At 44.2% G+C, this 26622-nt stretch overlaps 1 protein-coding gene across 2 annotated transcripts in view; it reads left to right on the top strand.

Moving 5' to 3' along the window:
- Nucleotides 1–1933: 1933 nt before the first annotated feature.
- LOC133492314 (fibroblast growth factor 14-like) overlaps nucleotides 1934–26622 on the top strand; it is a 95936-nt gene continuing 71247 nt past the window's right edge. Inside the window, exons 1-2 of one of the 2 annotated variants that reach the window (XR_009792613.1) lie at nucleotides 1934–3534; nucleotides 3639–4418. Coding sequence is in view for 1 of the 2 variants with exons in the window: in XM_061804467.1 (XP_061660451.1) it covers nucleotides 3758–4418 (661 nt within the window). In the remaining variant the exon portion in view is untranslated. Of the gene's footprint in view, nucleotides 4419–26622 lie in introns of both variants that reach the window. The other variant, XM_061804467.1, reaches the window with a different exon arrangement.

Here is a 26622-nt window from a genome sequence, read left to right as displayed (position 1 = left end):
CCCTTTTGCCCAAAGTTGGCTGTGATAGGCTCCAGTATTTCTGCGTGCCTTGTGAAGATAAGTGACTCGGAAAATGAATGGATTGATAATTTTAGGGTCACCTCGAACTGAAAAAACAGAAGTATTCAAAAGAGCTGAAATCCTCCATTCATCTTATCCCGGTTATATTCGGGCAGGAGACGGGGTAAACACTGAACCGCTTGCCAGCCAATTGCAAGACACAAAGAAACAACCATTGAGACTCACAATCACACCTTAGGGCGAAATAGAGTTTGCAATTAATGTATGTTTTTGGGATGTGGAAGGAAACCAGAGCGCCTGGAGAGAAGCCATGCAGGCACAGGAGAACATGCAAACTCCACACAGGTGGGGCTGGGTTTTGAACTCTGGTCCTCAGAACTGTGAGCAGAATGCTCTAACCAGTTGCCCCACCATGCTGGCAACCTGAAATCACCCAGTATAATTTCTTTACATGGAAATATTGACTTAAAAATCACTGCAATACTACCACCTTCATAAAATTAAAATTTGCTGGTGTTGCCTCATTTGGCAATTTCCTCCCACATCCCCAAACCATGCATGGTAGGTTAATAGAGGGTTCTAAATCTCTAAATTACCCATGAGTGTGAATGTGAGTGCAGATAGTTAGATAGATGTTTCTATATGCGCTGCTATTGGCTGACTACTAGTTCAGGGTGTACCTCACCCACGCGCTGCCCGAAGACAGTTGGGGATAGGCTCCAGCACTACCACGACACTTGTGAGTGGCCAGAAAATAGATGGATGGATGGGTCTTTTCTAAAAAAGGTACTACAGCTACTTTAGCTTATGGCCATGCTACCCTCAGAACGGCCGATCTCGTCAGATCTCGGAAGCTAACCGGGTTTGGCCCTGGCTAGTACTTGGATGTGAGCAAGTCTGCGAATGCGAGTTGCTGTAAGCTTCTCTCCCCGGCTAAATGCAGAGGGGTCGCGTCAGGAAGGGCATCTGGCATAAAACTGTGCCAAACAAATATGTGTTCATCTAAAATGACTTGCTGTGGTGACCCCTAACGTGACAAGCCGAAAGGAAAAGAAGAAGAAGACTACAGCTACTTTCTGTTGACCATGTTTCATTTAATATAAGAAAAAAATCCAGATCATAGGTTGCAATTATGTCATTTAATCAATAGTCATTTATAACCCAGTGACCTGATATTGAATGAGCTAATTTCACAGAGATAACTGGAAACAATGGTGTGATGATTCACATTTTATCCTCACTAACAATGTCTAATAATGGCTAATAAATCTCTGGGAAGTTATCGAATGAGAATAGATTAGATCAGAGCTATTTGTTATGATGGCAATGTGAAATCATACTACTTCTGTTTTTGAAGATGGTCTGTGGTCTATTGGTTGAGTGAATACAAGTAATCAGCATAAAGGTTGGCATGCACCGGACAACTTAGCTAAACCTGATTTGTGCAGTTTTCATGTGGTTTTCCAACTGATTCCATGAGTATCTGATGACTTTGCCATTGGTTTTTGGCACACACTGTCACAACATTGCCTTTTCTGGGCAGTCTACTGTAAAAAGACCCACAGGAGCTTTCACTGACACTCAAAACACATTACTGGGTTTGTGTGTGCATCTCAAGTCATCTAAGTAGTCTATAAATCATCAAATATGGTGTTTTCATTAATACTTAACTTGATTGACAACGTATAATATACCTTTGGATGAAAAAGATATGTGTAATGAAATTGTATGCGAAACATGCTGGGTACATTCAAATTAATGGAGTCAGTGAGGGCGGCATGGTGTTGCAGCTATAAACCGTTGGCCTCACAGTTCGGAGGACCCGGGTTCAATCCTGGCCCCACCTCTGCGGAGTTTGCATGTTCTCCCCATGCTTGCATGGGTTTTCTCCAGGCACTCCTTTTTCCTACGACATCCCAAAAAAATGCAACATTAATTGGACACTCTAAATTGCCCCTTGGCGTGATTGTGAGTGTGACATTTCCCTGTCTCCATGTGCCCTGCGATTAGTTGGCAACGAGTTTAGGGTGTACCCCACCTCCTGCCCGATGACAGCTGTGATAGGCTCCGGCACTCCCAGATACCAATCATCACCAAAATGTGTGTGGACAACTCTATTTATGCCAACTTCAATGTTTGATAATATCAGAACAATTGTCTTGATTTTTTGAGAACGTTATGGACTATAAAGCTTTTTCCTCATTAGGATTCTCGACTGAACTCAAACCAAGGAGACAGCACTATAGAGGTGGGTACAGTCGCCAAATATTGTTCTCAAGTAAGACTACTGCAGCTTTAAAACATTATGACTCAATTAAAAGTAAAAAGTAGTCCTCCAAATATTTGCTTGACTAAAAAAGTACTCAGTGAGGGAGAGAGATAGATAGATAGATAGATAGAGAGAGAGAGAGAGAGAGAGAGAGAGAGAGAGGGAGAATTACAGCATGACATGTACCCCCCCCCCAAAAAAAAACGTCACTTCACTTCACTATCACATTATAACGTGATACGTTTCATGTTATAATGGCAAATGTTTCATGGTATAATATGATCAATTACATGTTATAATCTTATGAATTATATGTTATAAAGAGAGAAGTTTCACATTATAACATAATTTGTTTCACATTATAATGTCAAACTTCCATATTATAAAATGACAATGATCTACGTTATAGGGTGATTTGTTTCACATAATGTAGAAAGTAAACACATTAAACGTAATACATTTGATGTTATCGTGAAACATATTACTTTACGAACCTTTTCACATTATAACATGAAAATATTTTGTTATAATGTGTAATTAATCACATTATAACATGTAACAACAAATGTGATGGTGAACCTTTGATTTTATTTTTTTGTTAGCAATACGCTTCCGTATAAAATAGGGCAAAGGTTGCCAGGGGGGTTTTGAAGTAGATGTGCTTATATCAACCACTTCTGGGTGAATAGGTTGTTACATTGTCCAGATAGCTTCCTGGTGAGTGGGCAGAAGTAATTTTGGAGTGAACGTAGTGTATGTACTCTTCCGATTTCACCTGTACACTGTGCTCTATGGCAACAACACTTTTTTATGACCATTTAGGGTGGTATACTCTCACTCATGCCACACACCCGTGCCAACTATTTGTCGGGGAAACTCTCTTATTGTGAAAATTGCGAAACGGATGTCGTGTAAGTGACTCGTTATCGCGACTTGGCAGGTTGGTTTCAAGCGACTGTGCGCGCCTCTCTTTGGGTGGTCTGGAGAGCAGCAGTCGAGGGCGACCACGAGCTCCCTTTCCGGCGGATACTTTATCGCCATAGCTCTCACGACGCGGTGCCGCGACGAAAAACAGGCTGCAGCGCCACACGCAGACTTCAAATTGTGCTTCCTTGGATGACTGAGAAGCCGTATATGAAGTATATGAATATCCATCAAGACTTTTGCGGGGCAATGCAGCGCATAGTGGGACCCTGCAGAGATTCCCTGCTGTGATTCGATGCTGCCAGTGAGTAGAGGAGGAGGTGCGTTTCCTCTCTTACTCCTGCTGCTGCTGGAGGATTGTGTGGGCGCGTATGTGCCTTTGGAAGGCAGCATCCTCGCTGCAGTTGTTATCCGCTCTACACAGATGCCACGGATTTCCTGACGGACACCCGTGGTCCGCGTCCCGCCCACTGAGACCTTTCGCCACCCCACTTCCAGACGGACGGACGCCCGAGCCCCGTATCCCGCCCCTCCGTCACTAATATGCAATGTTTTTTTGTGCAGAAGCCGACAGCTGCCGCGTACCGCCGACTTGCCACTAGCCCCGCCGCATGCCCGTCCGCCGCCGCCGCCGCCGCCGCCGCCGCTCCTCGTCGCCGCCGCCATTTGAAGAGGAGCGCTCGGGGGCTCTTGACGTCGCGGCGGGTGTGCGGGAGCAGGAACAGCAGTAGCGGGAGCACCGACCACTCCTCCTTCTCACTCTCAACCTCCGCTGCTGAGCACTACCGGCCTCTCCGACAGCCCGAGGCGGAGCTCGTTCTTTTCCTGGCGCACAGGGACGACGACAAGGCGGAATACGTGGAAGCGGCCGAGAAAGCGGGCGACGATCCGGGCTTGCTTCTTCTCTTCATTTCTATGGTGCAGACTCGGGGAGGCAAACCCAGTCGAACTGAGCCCAACAGCTGGCCGTTTCTGCTGGCATGCCAACAGGGGGGCGGGCCGGCCCCTGTGCGGTGGCAGAAATTTAGGCTGCCGCATCCGGTGCGCGTCTCGTCTCCCACCTCCTGCTCTCCTTCCTATTCGTACTCCTCCCCCTTCTCGGCCAAATCCATGCGGTTTATTTTGAACAACATTTTCAGAAAAGGATCGCATATGCTGCAGTGTCTTTGTGGCAGGAGCCTCAAGAAAACCAAGAACCCAACTGGTGAGTTTGTGTGCACGCGCGTGTTTGTGTGTGGAGCAAATTGAGAGACTTTGCGTCGCTTGCAATACTATTCTGCTGGCTGCTGCTGTTTTCTCTGCAGCGGCAATGGGTGCACAAAAAAAGTGCGGGTGCCAGTGATGCTGCAGAAAATGAAGTCTTATGCAACCTTCGGTCATTCAGACTGCACAAACCTTGCAAAATAATCAGCACATTGCTTTATTTCCACTCCCACCAAGAAACACACATTTGCGTAGAGCAAGAAGTGTGTTTGTTCGTCCTTTGTGTCTCTCCGCCCCCAAGAGACACAAACCACAGTATAATGCTGCGCTCATCAGAGCTTGTCAGCCTGCTGACTCACAGAATCAAACAGGATTGGTGTCAACTTTTTCATTGGGCATGCACCATTTCTGCCTCACATTTAGTTTGGACTGATGATGCCACTTAAATTGGGTGCAACGATGAGTTCATCACATGCTACATTCAACCCCAAGTTGATCAGATTTGATCAGAGCAAAAGTAGTTTGGTTCTGATAGCAGGTCACAAATTGGTGTTGGCAGCACCCCAGGAGATGGACATGCTTGATGCTTTTGCTGTATTGATAATACAAAAGAGTTTATTTAAAATTTGACTTCAGGTTGAAGTTGTTCAGCTCAGCTCAGTTACACTTTATCTATTGGCCCGTCAACAACACAGCTGAAACAAAGTATTATGTGTAAATTTAAAAAAAAGTTATGTAAAACAAAGACTGAATACCAAAGCATTATAAATGGGACACATTGGACTTCACAGTTCTGAGGTTGTGGGTTTGAATCTTCCTGTATGGAGTTTGCATGTTCTCTCCATGCTTTTGTGACTTTTCTCCAGGTGCTCACTTTCTTCCCATGTTCCAAAATGTAAATTCAGTTCATTGAGGACTCCTTCTCCATCGGTGCAAATGTGTGTGTGAATGCTTGTTTGTCTTTCTGGATGATGCCTTGGCTGGCGAACAGTCCAGGGCGTATTCTGCATCCTGACCAAAGTCAGGTCAAATAGGGCTCCAGCACACTAGCTCCCAGAAGGTTAAGCATTAAAGAAGATGGGGGGATAATAATGAAGATATGAATGAATCAATAAACACACTATTACATTTTCACTTAAAAATATTGTGAAAAAAAATTGTGTGAAAATAAAATGTCAAAATTTGACCAATTTCACGTTTTTTGGGGGTGTTAAATCTGTAGTTTTGGTCAGTCCCCCATGGGTCTCATATTCTCATGTATTATTCATCTAGAGTGTTGAAAATGGCTTGCTCTTTTGGATGAGGTAATGTTAATGGTTCAACAAAATTATTGTTTTTTTTGGGGGGGGCTTAGTTGGGGAAGGGTGGAGTTCCTGATATTTTATGGTTCCAGAAATGTGAAGATTGTCTGCCTGACGCCAGCAATATAACTCTTTGAAAGCATAAAATCCGTCTTGGTTAAACTACTGTCCAAAAGATGTCATGAAATCCAAAGTTGGACTGGAACAACATTATGATGAGCTTGCATTTATGAATTGCTGGCGCAACATTCCTTCCATGATTTCTTGTTGTTTTCACTATTTTGGACAGAGAAACCCATGTGCGACATTTTATGACAGCCATGCTATTTTTTGGGAGACATTCGTGCTGTGCCCTCTGTTTGGCTGCCTCTGAATGCTAAAACTACATACAGCTGTTTTGTGGAAGTCTTGGGCGACGTTCTTATAATGCTGTACAGAGCAGATGGAATATCACTCAGTTGCGTGACCAAGCAGGGCTCTTTGAGCAAATAATTAGTAGCCAATATTGAGACAATGATTTATAGTGTGCACTAGGGGTCTCCAAACATTGTCCTCTGATGGTCACATCCAGAAAAATCAATGGATGCAAGGGCCACTTGAAGTTCTTCTCAATTACGTTATTAAACAAGGTCAAACCACTCTACCAAGGAATTGTGTTTTGTGTACAGGGTATAGTATTTATTTTAACAAATCTACTGCATCACAGCTTTCTGTTGAAGGTGATAAGACATATTTTAGTGTGGCCCACAGCCCTCTAACCCACGAGACTAAAAGCTCCCCTGCATTATGTTGTTTTGTACATTGAGGAATAAAAATATTTCGCTGTCTGTCATAAAATTACATATATATACACACACACACATTTTTTTTTGTGGGGGGGGGGCTCAATAATGACCGAGATAAATACCAAAAAGCAAAAATAAACATTTTTTGCTGATTATCTTCATTCACTGTAATCACATTTTGTTAGTTGTAAAGCCTTTTTTTTTTGCATTAAAGAATATCATTAGCCTAATGGAATAACAGCCTCATTTGCTTTTAAATGACTGTCACAATTTTAACAAAAATAACTTGTTTGCAAAAAATATATATATATTTTTTTCTTTATGTCTGTGGAGATTCTCAGTCACCCATAAAGGTTGAATCAAGGTACTTGGATTGACTGAATCCGTTCAATTTGTTGAATGTTTTCCAAAAACATTAAAAAAAGATTTGGCCAACATCTAGACAAAGTTTATATTAAAACCAATCTTTTAGAAATAGTTATAGTTGTCTTGAGTTGGGATGAGGGTACTGTAACGCACCACACATTTTCGACACACACTTTTCATGTTGCACCCGCAACCTTAAAATAAAACGAGACTAACTAACTAGTAATGTGTCAAAGTTATTTTGAGTATAATACATGGTAGCTCAGCTGGTAAAGCGTTGGCCTCACAGTTCTGAGATCCTGGGTTCAACCCTGGACCCTCCTGTATGGAGTTTGCATGTTCTCCCTGTGCCTGCGTGGGTTTCCTCCGGCCACTCCGGTTTCCTCCCACGTCCCAAAAACATGCAGCATTAATTGGACACTCTAAAATTGCCCCTCGGTGTGATTGTGAGTGGGACTGTTGCCTGTCTCTATGTGCCCTGCGATTGGCTGGCAACCAGTTCAGGGTGTACCCAGCCTCCTGCTCGTTGACAGCTGGGATAGGCTCCAGCACTCCCTGTGACCCTCATGAGGTTAAGCACCAAAGAAAATGGATGGATGGATGCATGGATGCATATATATGCAGGCATTTATTTTTTCCCATCCTTTTTTGTTCATGCTCCTTATCCTCATTCTGGTTGGAGGTTATCGGGAGCCTATCCCAGCTGACTGTGTGAGAGGTGGACTACACCCTGGACTGGTCGCCACGGCACATATAGATGAAACACCTATTCACAACCACATGAAGCCCTATGGACAATAAGGAGTCTTCACTTAACTTAACGTTCATGTTTTGGGGATGTGTGAGGAAGCTGGACCCAAAGAAAAAAATCATTTGCATTGCACAGGTATTGCGTGATTGAATCATATGCATGGTAGAGCCAAATTAGTTTTGAGTATTACAAATATTTTGGTGTCTGGTTGCTCTGAACTGGTATCCGTGTAGGTGGAACTGGTTTTGCTTCCCTGTCACTTTCCCATCCATCCATCCATCCATCCATCCATCCATCCATCCATCCATCCATCCATCATCCATCCATCCATCCATCCATCCATCCATCCATCCATCCATCTATTCATTTTCTGAGCTGCATATCCTCACAAGGGTCACGGAAGTGCTGGAGCCTACCTGGCTATCATTGAGCAGGAAGTGGGCTACAACCTGAACTGGTTGCCAGCCAATCGCAGGGCACATAGAGACATACAAAAGTCGCACTCACAATCACACCTGAGGGAAATTTAGTCACCAGTTACTGCATGTTTTTACAATGTTTGAGGAAACCGGAGTGCCTGCAGAAAACCCACCCAGGCAAGGGAAGAACATGCAAACTCAACACAGGGTGGGGCGGAATTTGAACAAAGGTCCTCAGAACTGTGTGACTAATGCCCTAACCAGGTGCCGCACCAATTTCCCAAGTACAATAAAAACCTTAAGGCTTGCAATCAGGCCAGGCTGTGGGCTGCTTTCTGCTCTCAGTCACCTGGGATTGGGTCCATCATCTGCCATGACCCTGACAAGATACTATAAGTTATTCAGAAAATGGAATGTGGGATTGTGTATTTGTTATTTTTTTAAATGCGAGTCCAATTTCAAGTAGTCAAACAAAGTATTGTGAAGACCCTGACACAGTGTCAGTGATCCAGTCAAACATTCAGGTCAAACTGTCTGACCACAAAGTGTGTTTGAAGAAGCAGCGTTAACACTCTTTGAAAACTTTGCCCCCAGTGTCATCGTGGCCAACCAGCAATGACGCCGTTCACTGTAAATAGGGGACTATTTCAGTGTCATACTTCCCAAGTGGCGTGACCTACATTGGGGACTCTCGGTCTCTTATGGCCCATGGTCGTATACGCGCACGTGCTCACTTGCCTTCTCTAGAGGGATGGCATCAACGCGACATGCTTCATATATTATTCAAACGCTCACAAGTTTAGCGAAGGAATTCGTTCCAGCTCTGACTTTTGCAGCCAAAAAGCCCCTTGCATACGAAGTACACTCCCTCCATGTTAGTTTTGCACACTGACAAATATAAGATGAGATCACAAAGTTTTCCTGCAGCTTTGCAAACTTTGCTTTGTGCTACTGCTGTTGAGGCAATGAGCTGAGAGCATACTGATATTGTCTGTCCTTGATGGCAAACTCAAAGCGAGGCTTGAATTAACCGGCCTCGCATCGCATTTGGCAGGTCAAAATCTGCATTTTGCACCTCAAAACATACATTGAAAAGAAAAATTGCAAATCCACGAATATGGAAGCACGCAGGGTCGTATGTGATACAACTCTGTTATATCACCAATGCATGCACATGGAATTGAAATTATTTGGTTAAGGAGCAGGAACACAACCGGTGAAAAATGTGATGCCGAATTATGATGTGAGAAAAATTTAGATAGAAATGCCAAATGTGTGGAAGCATGTCATAGAATGTGAAAGGACAGCACCCCAGACCTTTCTCTCTTCTGAGTATGTGCACAATAGTAGTACACACAGTATGCTTTTTAAGCAGTGTAATGACTGTGCAACATACAGTGAAGAAAATATTTGAACACCCTGCTACATTGCAAGTTCTCCCACTTAGAAATCATGGAGGGGTCTGAAATTTTCATCATAGGTGCATGTCCACTGTGAGAGATAATCTAAAAAGAAAAATCCAGAAATAACAATGGATGATTTTTTTCACAATTTATTTGGGTGATAGAGCTGCAAACAACTATTTGAACACCTGTCTATCAGCTAGAATTTTGACCCTCAAAGACCTGTTAGTCTGCCTTTAAAAGTCCGCCTCCACTGCATGTATTATCCTGAATCAGATGCAATTGTGTGAGGCCGTTAGCTGCATAAAAACACATGTCCACCCCATACAATCAGTAAGACTCAAACTTATAACATGGCCAAGACTGAAGAGCTGTCCAAAGACACCAGAGACAAAATTGTACAACTCCACACCGCTGGAAAGGGCTATGGAGAAATTGCCAAACAGCTTGGTGGAAAAAGGTCCACTGTTTGAGCAATCATTAGAAAATGGAAGAAGCTAAACATGACAGTCAATGTCAATCAGAGTGGAGCCCCACACAAGATATCACCTCGTGGGGTCTCAATGATCCATGGAAAGGTAAGTAATCAGCCCAGGACTACATGGCAGGACTTGGTCAATGACCTGAAAAGAGCTGGGACCACCGTTTCCAAGGGGACTGCTGGTAACACACTAAGACGTCATGGTTTGAAATCATGCATGGCACAGAAGGTTCCCCTGCTTAAACCAGCACATCTCAAGCCCTGTCTTGAGTTTGATACAGAGGAGTCATGGGAGAAAGTTTTGTGGTCAGATGAGACCAAAATTGAACTTCTTGGTCATAATTCCACAAACCATGTTTGGAGAAAGATGAATGATAAGTTCCATCCTAAGAACACCATCCCTCCTGTGAAGCATGGGGGTGGTAGCATCATGCTCTGGGGGTGTTTTTGTGCATATGGGACAGGACGACTGCACTGTATTAAGGAGAGGATGACCACAGCCATGTAGTGGCGAGACTGTTTGGAGCATCAGCCTCAGAGTTCTGAGGACCGGCATTCAAATCCTCGCCTTGCATGTCTGAAGTTTGCATGTTCTCCCTGTGCCTGTGTGGGTTTTCTCCAGGCTTCTGGCTTCCTCCCACATCCCAGAAACATGCATTAATTGGACACTCTAAATTGCCCCACGGTGTGAGAGTGAGTGTGACTGTTGTCTGTTTCCATGTGCCCTGTGATTGGCTGGCAACTGGCTCAGGGTGTACCCTGCCTCCTGCCCAGTGACAGCTGGGTTGGCTCCAGTAGTCCTGTGACCCTTGTGAAGATAAACAGCTCAGAGAATGGATCAATGGAAAGTATTTGCTTCGGTCCCGGTGCGAGTAAGCAGCAAAAACATGTTCCTAAAAATCAGAATGTTGCCCCTCAAATTAAATAAATGTTGAGGAAAACTGCTCCTCAAAGAACTTTTTTTTTCAAGTCTTGCAAAGAGTTTGCATACTCGCATCAGTGTCAGCTTGTGTCCGTGTCAGCAAGCTCATTAGTGGTGTCTTTGTCCAAACAGTCCAACTCTGATTTTGCCTTGCAATACTCACTCTGAACATCATGGAGACACAAACACACACACGCACACGCAGACACAAGCACACTTGCAGAGTCCAGGTCAATGAAGACCAAAATCACACTTTTGAAGATTATAATGAACAACAGAAATTGTTTTTTTTTTTTTCGACACAAATTTTCCTTGCTGGAGAAGTTGAAGCTTTTTTTTTTTTTTTTTTTTAAAAAGATATACAGTAATTCACTCCAAGTTTTTTTTTTCTCGTGAGTACTGTGGGTGGGACTAGTGAGCACTTCTGCCTCACAGTCTCCAAGTTTTTTTTTTTTCTCGTGAGTAGTGGGGGTGGGACTAGTGAGCACTTCTGCCTCACAGTTCTCTTAAATCGTGGCCTAGCCTTGTTGTGTTTGCTTGTTCTCCCCATGCCTGTGTGGGTTTTCTCCAGTCACTCCAGTGTCTTGCCACATCCCCAAAACATGCATGATAGGATGACTGCAGAGTCTAAATTGCCCAGAGGTGTGAATGTGAGTGCGAATTGTTAATTTTTTCTATCTGCCCTCTGATTGGCGGGTGACCATTTGAAGGTGTACCCGACCTCTCGCCTGAACATTGTTGGGTTCGGCTCCAGCATCCTTGTAGCCGTAGTGAGGATAAGCGGTACAGAAAATGGATAGATGGGTGTTTTTTCCAGTGTATTTACAGTATATGATAACGAGAAGATCCTATGATTTTCCAGGTTGTGTGTATACGTTTGTGTGTCAAGTTTCTGTCTGAGTAGGAGAGAGTGCTGAGTGTTATTTTTCCAAGAGCACTTAAAAAGCAGCAAGCCATCAATGGCGCCACAAGGAGGTGTTTTCACTGACGTGGTGATGAGAACCTGGGAAACATGCCCGTACTCTCGGATCCTCCTCTTCCATTCAGATCAGTCTGGTCACCACCACTATTTGCCCCTGTATAATAGATATTTGTATTATTATTCATCAAACACACTGGAAATCTCTCTGTGGCAGGCTGAGAGAAACATTTTTAATTACAATCCTTAAGATGCTGTTAAGGTGTGTGGAGGTTTGCTTGTTTTTTTCCATGGTGTCACCCACTCGCACTTGAACTTTGGCTTGTTCACCTTTTGCCTGATGACAGGCCTGCATGACATCACTGGGCATCAGTGGGACGCCTTGAAAGGGACCTTTTAAGAGCATTGTTCAGTAAGTCCTCGTGTTTGTGACAGCTATGGACTTCGAATTCATCCTAAACGTTGCCGAAAAGCACATACGAGCTGCTTTAAACCAAACGGAGCCAGGTAAGGAATTGTTTTTCTTTTGGGGAAAAAGGTGTTCATTTCCATCGGGAGATAGGAAAACTAAAATCCCAAATTTCCTTACTTGACAACAGATTACAGATGTGAAGGCTTAAGTCTGAAGCACAAAATGTTGAATGGACAAAAAGTATGTGTGTAGTTTTGTGAATGAGTGTGCACTTTCTTCACACTTTTTTGTGAACCACCATTGCATCATGCAACTGATGAAATGTATTAAAATTCAATAGCCCAAAAGTGTTTTTGGAAAAGAGTCAAATATTGCCTATAATGCAGAAATGTGACTTCGGCCTTTCTTACAGATATTTATAAATTGTACTTTGCACTGGAAACAACTGAAATGATCTTGTTGTCCAGTACCATAGGTGGATTGTCTTGCTTCACTTTTATGCATGTAGTAACTGTTTTGTAAATTGTTCCATTATGTACCGTACTTTCACAGCTATAAGGCGCATCTGGGAATGCGGGTGCAATTCCAGTATTTAACACATGTACAAGGCGCACCTATTATTAGGTGCAGGCAAGGTGGCGCTCGCGAGACAGTGAGGCACAATTGCACCTTTATGTTTGTAAGCAGAAGAACAAGCCTACACTTTTTATCCCCCCCACTATGAGTGGTGGACGCAAGTCATGAGTCAACACACTGCCTTTACCCACGGTTTCACACCAAACCACAATCTTTACACCACAGCAAACAGAACAGCACAATCAGCAGACAAAAAAAAATGATGAGCGAAGAAATAATTGATACAAAACATGCACTTCAAACGTTATTTACATACACGTTTAGTGTTGCAAAGGATATAACTATATAGCAACATTAGCTTAAAGCATATGGGAGCATCTATGCACGCTATTTAAAAAGGTATCGGAATGGAAACAAGAATTCAGTGGTACTGACATATTTAACAGTGTAAATCGTGAGTTCAGTTGTACTTTATTTAAGTATTTAACTATGTAGCTATACAGTATAGCTGTATTAGAGATACTAGCCGAAACCATACGGTAGCGTGTATGCACGCTTTTTAAATTCTTCAATAAAGTACCACCAAGTTCACTGATTACACTGTTAAATGCTTAATTAAAATACAACCGAACTCAAGTTTTCCTATGGGTGCCTTTATGAATAGCGTGCACGCATGCTACCGTATGCCTTAAGCTAGTATCGCTATATAGTATAGCTACATTATTAAATATGTTAAAGTACAACCGAACTCACTGCGTATATGGTATGTCCCACGCCGCTTGCAACTTCACTTTGCTTACCCTGTTCACGTCAATGTCCAGTGAATGACGTTGCTTTAATGTTTTACTTTCATGGCAATTGTTTGTTCTTTGTTAATCATAGCTCGTGTTGTTCTTCCAATTTGGCCCACCTCATCTTGTTTTCATGGAAATTCAGCTTGGTCTCTTCGACTTGGCAAACCTCATTTTCCTACTTCCTCAAGTGGAAGCAGACACATTATCCCAAGCATCCACAATCCTTTCAGAAATTGTGGTGTAACTCGTCCCGGGGGTGCCTCTTAATAACACTGCATTCGCGATTTGTCATCCATTGCTCCCAACATTACCTTTATTTTGTTCACGGCTATGTCCAGCAAATGAAGTTGCTTTGTTGGGTTTTTTTCATGCCGATTGTTTGTTCTTTGTTAATTAATTCGTGTTGTTCTTCCAACTTGGGCCACCTCGCCTTGTAGGCTCTGTAGGGATTTGCGAGTTTGGACCCTACACGTGTTCACGAATCGAGGAAGATACGACCAATGATTAGGCAAGTAAATGGATTTATTACAAAGGAATGTGCAATACAGACGTCCGGGTCTTATCTAGGTATCTGCTGCACACAAGACGTGTGTCTTCTGGCAGGATAACCCAAGAACAATACAAGAGCTGACCAGTAATGCAAGGTTTTTATTTATATGGGTCCGTGGTAAAAGTGGCTGCCCCATCTAATGCGATTCTATTTTGGAAAGCCATAATAGATGTAGCCCAAAGTTGCTCATGTATAGCTTCAAGTCCTTCAAGGGTGAAATTGCCCAAACGTTGCACATTATAATGTATGTAATTGATACGGTCGACATTTTCGTTAGGAGTAACGGGGAAATGAGTGGAAATTACAGGTATATTTTCAAAATCAGCAACTACCTGATCAGCCAGTTTATACTCATCTGGGACAGCACGCCAATAGCGTCAATGTAGGTGGGGTTGTCAGCACTGAGCCAGGTAGATTTAGACATACGTGAACGGTGAAATAGGCTAAGAGCTTCCTTGACGTGTTCAGGAGCAACCGGCAGATCATCTAGGGTGACAGGAACAATGGAAATAGGCAAAAGTAAAGATACTAATGCACATCTGCCCGTACTGTTGCGTGGGAGGCGGTCGAAGATACGGTCCCCTCCGCACCACCACCACACATCAGCACAGCTGAAAGGTTGGAAGAAAAGTGTTTTCTGGGTCTCTGCACACTGATTATCAGAGATATTGCCAATTGGGGCACCATTACCTTTAAGGAAAATACAGGTGAAGTTGTGGCATGCCACAGCATAATTAAACACAGGTTTGTTCTTTTGCCCTGGTGTTACCGGGTGGGCAGTATCCCAAATTTTGCATTCATTTTTAGTCGGCACATAATTTTTTCACAAGATCTGGAACACAGGTTGAGTTGACTGAAGAAGAAACAACACATAACAAAGGTCTAGGTCCCATGCGTACAACACAGTCACTCGGGCTTTTATTAGCCGCTTGTTCTGCCATAAGTAACCACTATTGTTTACTGCGGCAATGCCTTTCAAAACCCTAAACCACTCATTAACAGAAAGGGCTTTGTTTATAATATGACTCTTCTCTGTGATAAATATTTTCCGGGTGGGCTACGCTAACAGCTGGCACTGATGGGGGGGTATTTTTGAGTGATTTCCTAGATCAAAATACCAAGAACAACAATAACACCAATAATAAGAATGCCATGAATTCCTACTCTCCCTCTCTTGGTCCGAAAAGCAATCGGACCATCTGTATGAATCATGGTTAACCATAAAACAACAAACAATAAAATAAAAGTGCAATTATGAGTCTGTAGCAGGGCAAAGCATAGAATAATGAAACCACTTAGTTCCTTTTCCTTCCAAGCGGATGGCTTTCGAGGTACGAGCAGTCACCTTGCGTTCATCGGGTTGTGACCACTTACGAGAGAGTCGTTTAAGGTAGACAGATGAACACTCGGGAAGATCAAGTGCAGGAGGTGGTGATAGAAGACAGTCCTGGGTCTGTAAGAAGAAATTAGAAGCAAAATAATACAGTTGTGTCCAAAACCGTTGATGAGAAAACTTGGGAGACACAACGCCCTCCTCCAGTAGTTGGAATGAGGAGGAAGGGCCAGGCATCAGATGACCTGTAAGAAGTTCGTAAGGGGAGAAACCAGTAGAGCGAGACACAGTTTGTCTCACAGACATTAGAGCAAGGAGGAGAGCCTGAACCCAATTCATGCCGGAAGACCTACATATTTTAGCCAGTTTTCCTTCAACATCCGATTCATACGTTCAACTGAACCTTGACTGGCGAGGTGATAAACACAACCAAACTTATGAGTTAACCACTTCTCTACAGTAGCTAGGTGTGTGGATGTGAAATGTGTACCGTTGTCCGAGCAGATGAAAGCGGGGAAACCGTGCATTGGAATCCAGTGGTTCGCCAAAGCTTTCATTACCGACATGGCGTCTTTGCGAGTGCAGGGGTAGGCTTCAGGCCATCCGGAAAAGGTGTCAGCAAAAACAAGAAGGTAGCGCTTGCCTTGAACAGGAGTGATCATGTCTGTGAAACACCGGGTTAGGTGGGTGGGTCATATGAACCTGGCAAAGGTTTAAGTGTGGGGCGAACATTGTGTAGCTGGCAAATATTACAGTCGCGACAGTGGGCGTGACACAAGTCAGACATTTTAGGATGCCACCACTTGCGAAGTTTGGTTAGCATGGCTCTGGGGCCAATATGAGCCATAGAGTGAGTTCCGGTCACAATATCAACATCACGGAGTAAAGGTCCATCAGGTAACACTGGCTGGCCATAGGGGGCCTAACCAGAGACCGTCAGGGGCACGGGTGGATCCACCAGCATGCCACATACTCTTTTGTTCAGGAGAGGGATTGTGCTGTATTTTAACCAATTTACACCGAGACAGAGGTTCAGTCAGGTCAGGAGAGGATTTGTCAGATAATTGGACAAGCATCTGTGGGACATAGCCTGCAGCCTGCTTGGCAGCCAAGTCGACAGCATTATTGCCGGGGGCTGTGGTTGAAGTGGATTTGGAGTGGCCAGGGACCTTGACGATAGCCACCGCTGAAGGTCTTTGTGTAATCTTCCACTGCCTGGGCTGAGGGAGCAGATGTTAGTATGAAAGAGGAAACAGTTAAAATTTCACCTGAATGCTGCTGCTCCACTAAGGCAGCCGCCGCAGCAAAAGAGCCATTTGGCTCACGGTAACAGCAACCATCAGTGAACAGGACCCTGCCGTTAGTTAGAGGTTGGACAGAGAGATCATCAGTTTAGTTAGAGACAAACACGACTCTGCTGTTGGGGCTACCAACTGGAGATCATCAACATACATCAGGAGTTTACATCCGTCTGGGAGTTCTAGATCCTGCAGAAATGATTTCAAACATTGATTAAAAATTCCCGGTGAATTTTTGAAGCCTTCTGGCAAACTGGTGTATTGCAAATTGTGTCCCTGATATTTGAATGCAAACAAGTGTCTACACTCAGGTGCGAGTGGGACACAGAAGAATGCATTTGCCAAATCAGTTGCCGTGAAGTATTTCAAATCAGGTATGATGGTAGACAACATTCTGTGGGGGTCTGGTAGAGGTAACAATGGTGTGGCTGTTAAATCATTAACGGCTCTCAAATCATGTCCCATACGATAAGTGTTACCATTTGCTTTTAAAACTGGCCTGAGTGGTGTACACCACGAGGAGGTGGATGTTACCAAGACTCCAGAATTCCACAGGCTAGTGAGAGTGTCCTCCATCCCCCGGTTAGCAGCTGCGGGCCAAGGATATTGAGGTCTGTAAACATGATATCCTTGAAAAACAATGATTTTAACGTCTGGTGTCTTAGTACAAGATCCAACATCAAAGGATCCAGAGGACCAAACTAATTCATGGTTGTCATGGTCAGCGTAGTCACGTCCGTGTTCTCTCATTAGGGCCTCGTGTTCTAATATGGTCATATTAGTTGTCGGAGGTGCATCAGGAACAATGATGCAGTATGCATCTGCAGATTTGGAGATCTGTACGTTAGGGAGTGGTGTGTCCTCCCAGTCAGTCATTTGAGTCAGTTGTTTCACCATAGGTCCCAGCTGCCGGGCCTCGTGTCCTGGAGACAGAGCGAGTGAAATGTGGGGTACTGACTCTTCCTGCATTGTGAACCATGTTATTTGATCTGGTTTAAGAGAGCAGGATGCAGCTACACCCTCTCTTGCTGCGTATATAGGTGTGGATGTAATGTCCCAAGCATCACCTTGTATGTATGCAAAGTTCTCAATGGTATGGATCTAGTGGAAGCAGGTAAGCCCTAAGAGTGTTTAACCAGGGCTTCACAACAGAAATTAATGTATGAGACCAGGTTTGAGCTGTGCTTCTGGTTCAAGTCAGGCCCAATAAATGTCCACAGTTGGAGTTGGTTCACTCACAGGTGTCATAAGCCATTGTCCAGAGTGGCAGACGGTGTCAGCTGCCACTGGTGTTTGTGGTAAATATACAAACGAATGGTGGAAGGTCTGTTCAGCCAAGATTGTCGGTAGGGATTGAGTCCATTGCAGGGCTTGTTGAGTCCCTGAGAAGCCCATCAATTACACAGTGTGTTGTGACAATAAAGTGTCCGGGAGCGAGATGTTGAGTGAGGAGTGTGTTGCCCCTGTGTCAACGAGAGTGTTCGCTTTTCGCCCCGCAACAGAGATGGGGATCATGGCACCTGCATCACCGAACCCCTGGCTTCCCGGGCACCCCTCGTGGTACTGTCCAACCTGCCGCTGTCCATCCTGCTGCCAAGGTGGGCCGCCAAAGCTGCCATTTCTGTCTCTGCCTTAGCCCTCTTAGTTGTTGGACCAGCCACCGTGCCCTTGTATTGGACCTTGAGGTGGAGGAGCTGTAAGACAGTCTTTAATCTAGTGATCGGGAGAACCACAACCAAAACATCCTTGATCACATTGATGTTGTTGCACTCTCCCCTGACCCCTTCACGCCTTCCTGCGTATCCACCCCGGCTATTACCCCGGAACCCACCTGCCTGTCTAGGTGGTTGTGCCTGGGTAAAAATTACATCTGGTGTGGTTTTGGACCTTTATGTCCTGTGCTACTTGTAATTTAAGAAATTGTTTTTGGAGTTTAGTAATTTCATTATTACCCTGTTGTTGTCTTAAATAAATTTTGAGGTGATGCACTAACTGTTGTCTAAATCTAGGCTCATCTCCGAACAGTAGATCAGGGTCAGCTTTAAGAGTGGTCTGTACTTGTTCACTGAGACCTGCCAGGATCGCAGTCCTGAACATAGCCTCTTCCTAACCAAACTGTCCAGGGTGATGTCAAGTCGATTCAGTCCAAAGTTTAGTACAGTAAGTCAAGTGCTCAAGTGGTCATTTAACACAGGGGAAAGAAGTGGGTGCGGCTGTAACCGGAGTGGGGAACCTCTCTCTGATAGCTGCGGCCAGACGCACAGTGTGTTCTCAATTTGGTTAAAGTTAAGCATACCTGCAGTTGTCTCGATTTCTAGTTGTTTAATACTAGTGCATGATCTAGATGCTGCTTGTCTCCAGTCTCCCATGCAGAGTGTATACCCCTGTAAAGTTTCCACAAAACTAGACATCCATGCATTACCACCAGAAGAGAGACGAGACAAGAGAGCAAGACAATCAACATCTTTAAGATCAAACGGCTTGTATATTGGACCTGCTGGAGCCTCTATTATAGGCATCATTGTAAAGCAAAGCAAAGCAAATTTATTTGTATAGCGCATGTCATACACGTTACTCAATGTGCTTTACATGATTACAGGCATTTGAAAACAAAGAGATAAAACATTTAAAACGGGATAAAAACAATAAAAATGACAAAGACAACATTTAAAAAAGACAATTAAAACCACATACAGTGATCAAAACGTGGATATATTCTAAAAAGCCTGAGGAAAAAAAAGAGTTTTCAACCTTGTAGTGTTTTGTTTGCTTGTAATATAATCTAATAATATAATATAATAGCCATCCATTTTAATGCAGCCCTATGGGGGCACAAACCAGTGCAATCTGTAGGCCGGTCCCAAGCCCGGATAAATGCAGAGGGTTGCGTCAGGAAGGGCATCCGGTGTAAAAACTGTGCCAAACAAATATGAGCGTTCATCCAAAGAATCCCATACCGGATCGGTCGTGCCCCGGGTTAACAACGCCCGCTCCCGACACTGCTAACCTGCAGGGCGTCGGTGGAAATTCAGCTACTGTGGGTCGAAGACAAAGAAGAGGAGGAAACCGGATCAATCGTCAGAAGAAAAAGAGGAATGCACAGAGCCTACAACTGAGTGTAGGGACTTTGAATGTTGGGACTATGACAGGAAAAGCTCAGGAGTTGGTTGACATGATGATTAGGAGAAAGGTTGATATTCTGTGCATCCAAGAGAGGAGGTGGAAAGGTAGTAAGGCTAGAAGTTTAGGAGCAGGGTTTAAATTATTCTACCATGGAGTAGATGGGAAGAGAAATGGAGTAGGGGTTATTTTAAAGGAAGAGCTGGCTAAGAATGTCTTGGAGGTGAAAAGAGTATCAGATCGAGTGATGAGACTAAAATTTGAAATTGAGGGTGTTATGTATAAAGTGGTTAGCGGCTATGCCCCACAGGTAGGATGTGACCTAGAGTTGAAAGAGAAATTCTGGAAGGAACTAGATGAAGTAGTTCCGAGCATCCCAGACAGCGAGAGAGTTGTGATTGGTGCAGATTGTAATGGACATATTGGTAAAGGAAACAGGGGTGATGAAGAAGTGATGGGTAAGCACGGCATCCAGGAAAGGAACTTTGAGGGACAGATGGTGGTGGACTTTGCAAAAAGAATGGAGATGGCTGTAGTGAACACTTATTTCCAGAAGAGGGAGGAACATATAGTGACCTACAAGAGCGGAGGTAGAAGCACGCAGGTGGATTAGATTTTGTGCAGACGATGTAATCTGAAGGAGGTTACTGACTGTAAAGTAGTGGTAGGGGAGAGTGTAACTCGACAGCATAGGATGGTAGTATGTAGGATGATTCTGGTGGTGGGTAGGAAGATTAAGAAGACAAAGGTAGAGCAGAGAACCATGTGGTGGAAGCTGAGAAAGGAAGAATGTTGTGCGGCCTTTCGGAAAGAGGTAAGACAGGCTCTCGATGGACAGCAGAAGCTCCCGAAAGACTGGACAACAACAGCCAAGGTAATCAGAGAGACAGGGAGGAGAGTACTTGGTGTGTCTTTTGGTAGGAAAGGGGAGAAGGAAACTTGGTGGTGGAACCCCGAAATACAGGGAGTCATACAAGGAAAGAGATTAGCGAAGAAGGAGTGGGATACTGAGAGGACTGAGGAGAGGCGAAAGGAGTACATCGAGATGTGACGTAGGGCAAAAGTAGAGGTGGCAAAGGCTAAACAAGAGGCGTATGAAGACATGTACACGAAAGAATAAGAAAAGGATCTCTACAGGTTGGCCAGACAGAGGGATAGAGATGGGAAGGATGTGCAGCAGGTAAGGGTGATTAAGGATAGAGATGGAAATGTGTTGACTGGTGTCAGTAGTGTGCTAAATAGATGGAAAGAATACTTTGAGAAGTTGATGAATGAAGAAAATGATAGAGAAGAAAGAGTTGAAGAGGCAAGTGTGAAGGACCAGGAAGTGGCAATGATTAGTAAAGGGGAAGTCAGAAAGGCACTAGAAGGGATGAAAAATGGAAAGACAGTTGGTCCTGATGACATACCGGTGGAGGTACGGAAGCAATTTGGAGAAATGGCTGTGGCGTTTTTGACCATCTTATTCAACAGAATACTAGCGGGCGAAAAGATGCCTGAAGAATGGAGGAAAAGTGTTCTAGTTCCCATTTTTAAGAACAAAGGCGATGTTCAGAGCTGTGGGAATTATAGAGGAATAAAGTTGATGAGCCACACAATGAAGTTATGGGAAAGATTAGTGCAGGCTAGACTCAAGACAGAAGTAAGTATCTGCGAGCAACAGTAATTTTTCATGCCTAGAAAGAGTACCACAGATGCATTATTTGCCTTGAGGATGCTAGTGGAAAAGTACAGAGAAGGTCAGAAGGAGCTACATTGTGTTTTTGTAGACCTAGAGAAAGCCTATGACAGAGTACCAAGAGAGGAACTGTGGTCCTGCATGCACAAGTCCAATGTGGTGGAGAAATATGTTAGAATAGTACAGGACATGTATGAGGGCAGCAGAACAGCAGTATGATGCGCCGTAGGTGTGTCAGAAGAATTTAAGTTTTTAGAAGAATTTAAGATCCGCGCTGAGCCTCCTCCTGTTTGCAGTAGCAATGGATAGGCTGACAGACGAAGTTAGACTGGAATCCCCTTGGACCATGATGTTCGCAGATGATATTGTGACCTGCAGTGAAAGCAGGGAGCAGGTGGCGGAACAATTACAACGATGCAGGTATGCACTGGAAAGGAGAGGAATGAAGATTAGCCGAAGTAAAACAGAATTAATGTGCGTGAATGAGAGGGGCGGAGGAGGAAAAGTGAAGCTCCAGGGAGAACAGATAGCGAGGGTGGATGACTTCAAATACTTGGGGTCAACAATACAGAACAATGGTGAGTGTGGTAATACTAGAGGAATTTGATTTGATTAATTTGCACTCATCAGCCCAGAATCTGCGCATGGACCAATGAGGTTTATGGATGTGGTGAGGGAAGACATGAGGGCAGTTGGGGTTAGAGAGGAAGATGCAGAAGATAGGCTAAGATGGAAAAAGATGACACGCTGTGGCGACCCCTAACGGGACAAGCCGAAAGGAAAAGAAGAAGAAGAGAAGAAGGTGGAGAGGGAGCTAAGTCGACCTGTGGATCATGACGAAAAGAACAAGACCCTGGATACAAGCAGACGAAATTAGTTTCCTCTGGAGGGTGTCCAGGCTCTCCATTACAGAGCTGGAAGAAGTGGCAGGGGACAGGGAAGTCTGGGTATCCATTCTGAGGCTGCTTCCCCCGCGACCTGACCTGGAGAAGCGGTAGAAAATGGATGGATGGATGGATGCTATACAACACAAAAAACAGTCGCCACACGGCCTTTGCTAACAGTCATTCACACCGCACAAACCACATGGTCACGCAACAATGCACACAGACCACATTACCCTCCCCACTACTCCTCCAACGAGCAAGTTTGTGCTTGAAATCAATGAAACATATTCAACACTGAGAGTCACTGATGGTGTAGTGGTACACATGCCTGACTTTGGTGTGGGCAGCGTGGGATCGATTCCCACTCAATGATGGCGTAGATATCTGCCGTGCGACTGAGTGGTGACCAGTTCAGAGTGGAGTCCGCCTTTCGCCTGATGCTGCCTGGGTTAGGCTCTGGCTCTTCCGTGAACCTTGTGAGGATAAGCGGCTTGGATATCTGATTGATATTCAACACTGTGCCTCTGTGACTACACTAGCTTTGCAAACATTTTAAAATAACTTATATTCGCATTTTGCAACAAAACAATGAAAATATGTGGAACAGTCAAAAATGCGTACCTCTTTCTAGGAAGACTCACAAACAAGAGAAAGTACTATCCTCCCACCACACAATAAGCGCGGCTTCAAAATAAAGTATGCAGCCTACTTCCTGTATTTCTCAGATCTCCCATTAACATTTAATGGCATTTTCAACCTTACACTGAACATTTTTAAACACACAATTTGTTATAATATTAATAACACTGAAAAGAACGAAAAGAATAAATGACAGAGAAAGTGCTTTCTTTCAAAATAAAAGTGCACTTCCAGACCCTGTTCATAATATAGTGCAACATTACACCATTACATTCACCCCCACTTTTCTGTGCTATATGATGAACATGACCTGTAATTTCTTATATATGAGGTTGACAACGCTTCCAAAAACATAAGAGTACTCCACATACAGTCTCTACAGGTGCTATTATGTAATTTCCCTCCTACTTATCCACAACCCAGCCCAACCAGTCATGAAAACTTTCAAACAAAGGATCAAGGCAAACATGAGGTGATCAGTCACATGTTTAACCCCAGGAAAATATGTCAAATACACATTTAAAGGCCAAGGGGCACATAGTATAAGCAAAGTGCACCCAAAAAGAAAAAAGACTTAGTACATAAAAAATTGTCTTGTATCATGTCAAGAATACTCACAGACAAGAAGTTAGTTATCTAGAGATAGAAACTACTCTTAAAGCAATAATCTAGATCCTTTGTGTGGACATCGTCTGAATGAGCCTATTCATCGGGCTAATAAATTGACCTACTCTGGTGCGGATTCCCCCACTCAACGGACCCACAACCACCCGTCTGTTCAGTGGTCATGGCGGAAGACTCCCTCACAGGTACCGAATCTGTACATGATGTCCTAACTGAGTGCAGAGCCATTAATGGCAGATTCGACAAAGTAGGTATCAAAGGATTGGTCAAACAACTGGCAACTGTCAGAACTTGCCCAAACTGACCCTGTGCCCACCTGAACTTGTAGCTTAGTACTTTTCTCAACCTCTGCTCAGCATGTAGAAAATCTGGTGACATAATCAACCCACGGATTTGAATCACTATGAGCCTTATCCAAAAGGACAGGTTGATCAGCTTCATCATCTGCTGGAGGTTGAAGATGGTCAGATACCCAGCAGGAAGTCTGGGTATCACTCTGCTCTATCTGAGCTAAAGAAGCCAGATGGAAAGAATACTTTGAGAAGTTGATGAATGAAGAAAATGAGAGAGAAGGAAGAGTTGAAGAGGCAAGTGTGAAGGACCAGGAAGTGGCAATGATTACTAAGGGGGAAGTCAGAAAGGCACTACAAAGGATGAAAAATAGAAAGGTAGTTGGTCTTGATGACATACCGGTAGAGGTATGGAAGCAATTTGGAGAGATGGCTATGGAGTTTTTGACCAACTTATTCAACAGGACACTAGCAGGCGAAAAGATGCCTGAAGAATGGAGGAAAAGTGTTCTAGTTCCCATTTTTAAGAACAAAGGGGATGTTCAGAGCTATGGGAACTATAGAGGAATAAAGTTGATGAGCCAGACTCAGGACAGAAGTAAGTATCTGCGAGCAACAGTATGGTTTCATGCCTAGAAAGAGTACCACAGATGCATTATTTGCCTTGAGGATGCTAGTGGAAAAGTACAGAGAAGGTCAGAAGGAGCTACATTGTGTCTTTGTGGATCTAGAGAAAGCCTATGACAGAGTACCAAGAGAGGAACTGTGGTACTGCATGCGTAAGTCTGGTGTGGCAGAGAAGTATGTTAAAATAGTACAGGACTTGTATGATGGCAGCAGAACAATGGTGAGGTGTGCCTTAGGTGTGACAAAGGAATTTAAGGTGGAGATGGGACTGCATCAGGGATCAGCTCTGAGCCCCTTCCTGTTTGCAGTGGTAATGGATAGGCTGACAGATGAGGTTAGACTGGAATCCCCTTGGACCATGATGTTCGCAGATGATATTGTCATATGCAGTGAAAGCAGGGAGCATGCAGAGGAACAATTAGAAAGATTGAGACATGCACTGGAAAGGAGAGGAATGAAGATTAGCCGAAGTAAAACAGAATATATGTGCGTGTATGAGAAAAGTGGAGGGGGAAGAGTGAGGCTACAGGGAGAAGTGATAGCGAGGGTGGACGATTTCAAATATTTCGGGTCAACAATCCAGAGCAATGGTGAGTGTGGTAAGGAAGTGAAGAAACGGGTCCAAGCAGGGAAGAAACGGGTCCAAGCAGGTTGGAACACCTGGCGAAAGGTGTCTGGTGTGTTATGTGACAGAAGAGTCTCTGCTAGGATGAAGGGCAAAGTTTACAAAACAGTGGTGAGGCCGGCCATGATGTACGGATTAGAGACGGTGGCACTGAAGAAACAACAGGAAGCAGAACTGGAGTTGGCAGAAATGAAGATGTTGAGGTTCTCGTTCGGAGTGACCAGGTTGGATAGGATTAGAAATGAGCTCATTAGAGGGACAGCCAAAGTTGGATGTTTTGCTGACAAGGTTAGAGAGAGCAGACTTCGATGGTTTGGACATGTTCAGAGGCGAGAGAGTGAGTATATTGGTGGTAGGGTGCTGAGGATGGAGCTGCCAGGAAAAAGGGCGAGAGGAAGACCAAAGAGAAGGTTTATGGATGTGGTGAGGGAAGACATGAGGGCAGTTAGGGTTAGAGAGGAAGATGCAGGAGATAGGCTAAGATGGCAAAAGATGACACGCTGTGGCGACCCCTAACGGGACAAGCCGAAAGGAAAAGAAGATAATTGCCATCCATTTTCTTTACTGCTTATCCTCTTGAGAGTCGCGGGGAGTGCTGGACCCAATCCTAGCTGTCAACAGGCAGGAGGCGGGGTACACCCTGAAATGGTTGCCAGCCAATTGCAGGGTACATAGAGACAGACAACAGTCACACTCACAATCACACCTAGGGGCAATTTTGAGTGTCCAATTAATGTTGCATGTTTTTAGCATGTGGGAGGAAACCGGAGTGCCCAGAGGAAACCCACGCTGCAGGCATGGGGAGAACATGCAAACTCCACACAGGCAGGTCCGGGATTGAATCCGGGACCTCAGAACTGTGAGGCCAACGCTTTACCAGCTGCCATAATATAATATATACTAATAATTACAATAGTCATCGTGTTATTTCCGATGTGAAAGGACGCTTCACATCAAATCAACAAGAGAGTTTTCACTCACCCTAACCCTTCAGCACCTCTCGCTTCCTCTATGTCTGTGTGTGTGGTGTGTGGTGTGTGTGTGTGTGTGTGTGTGTGGTGTGTGGTGTACTTAGATGTGATTCAGGGCGCATGCATGTGTGCGTGTTCGATGTGCCTCCTTCCTCATTTTTGCAGTCCTTCACTCGCGTCCACATATAAAAATACAACTTCTCTCAGCCCCATCTTGTTTTCCTCATAGGCTCCTTCTTCTTCTTCTTCTTCTTTTCCTTTCGGCTTGTCCCGTTAGGGGTCGCCACAGCGTGTCATCTTTTGCCATCTTAGCCTATCTCCTGCATCTTCCTCTCTAACCCCAACTGCCCTCATGTCTTCCCTCACCACATCCATAAACCTTCTCTTTGGTCTTCCTCTCGCTCTTTTGCCTAGGAGCGCCATCCTGAGCATCC

The sequence above is a fragment of the Syngnathoides biaculeatus genome, chromosome 2 (genome assembly GCF_019802595.1).
Source record: "Syngnathoides biaculeatus isolate LvHL_M chromosome 2, ASM1980259v1, whole genome shotgun sequence".
Lineage (NCBI taxonomy): Eukaryota > Metazoa > Chordata > Actinopteri > Syngnathiformes > Syngnathidae > Syngnathoides > Syngnathoides biaculeatus.
Note: the sequence above shows the minus strand (reverse complement) of the source record. Positions and strands in the feature narration are given on the sequence as shown.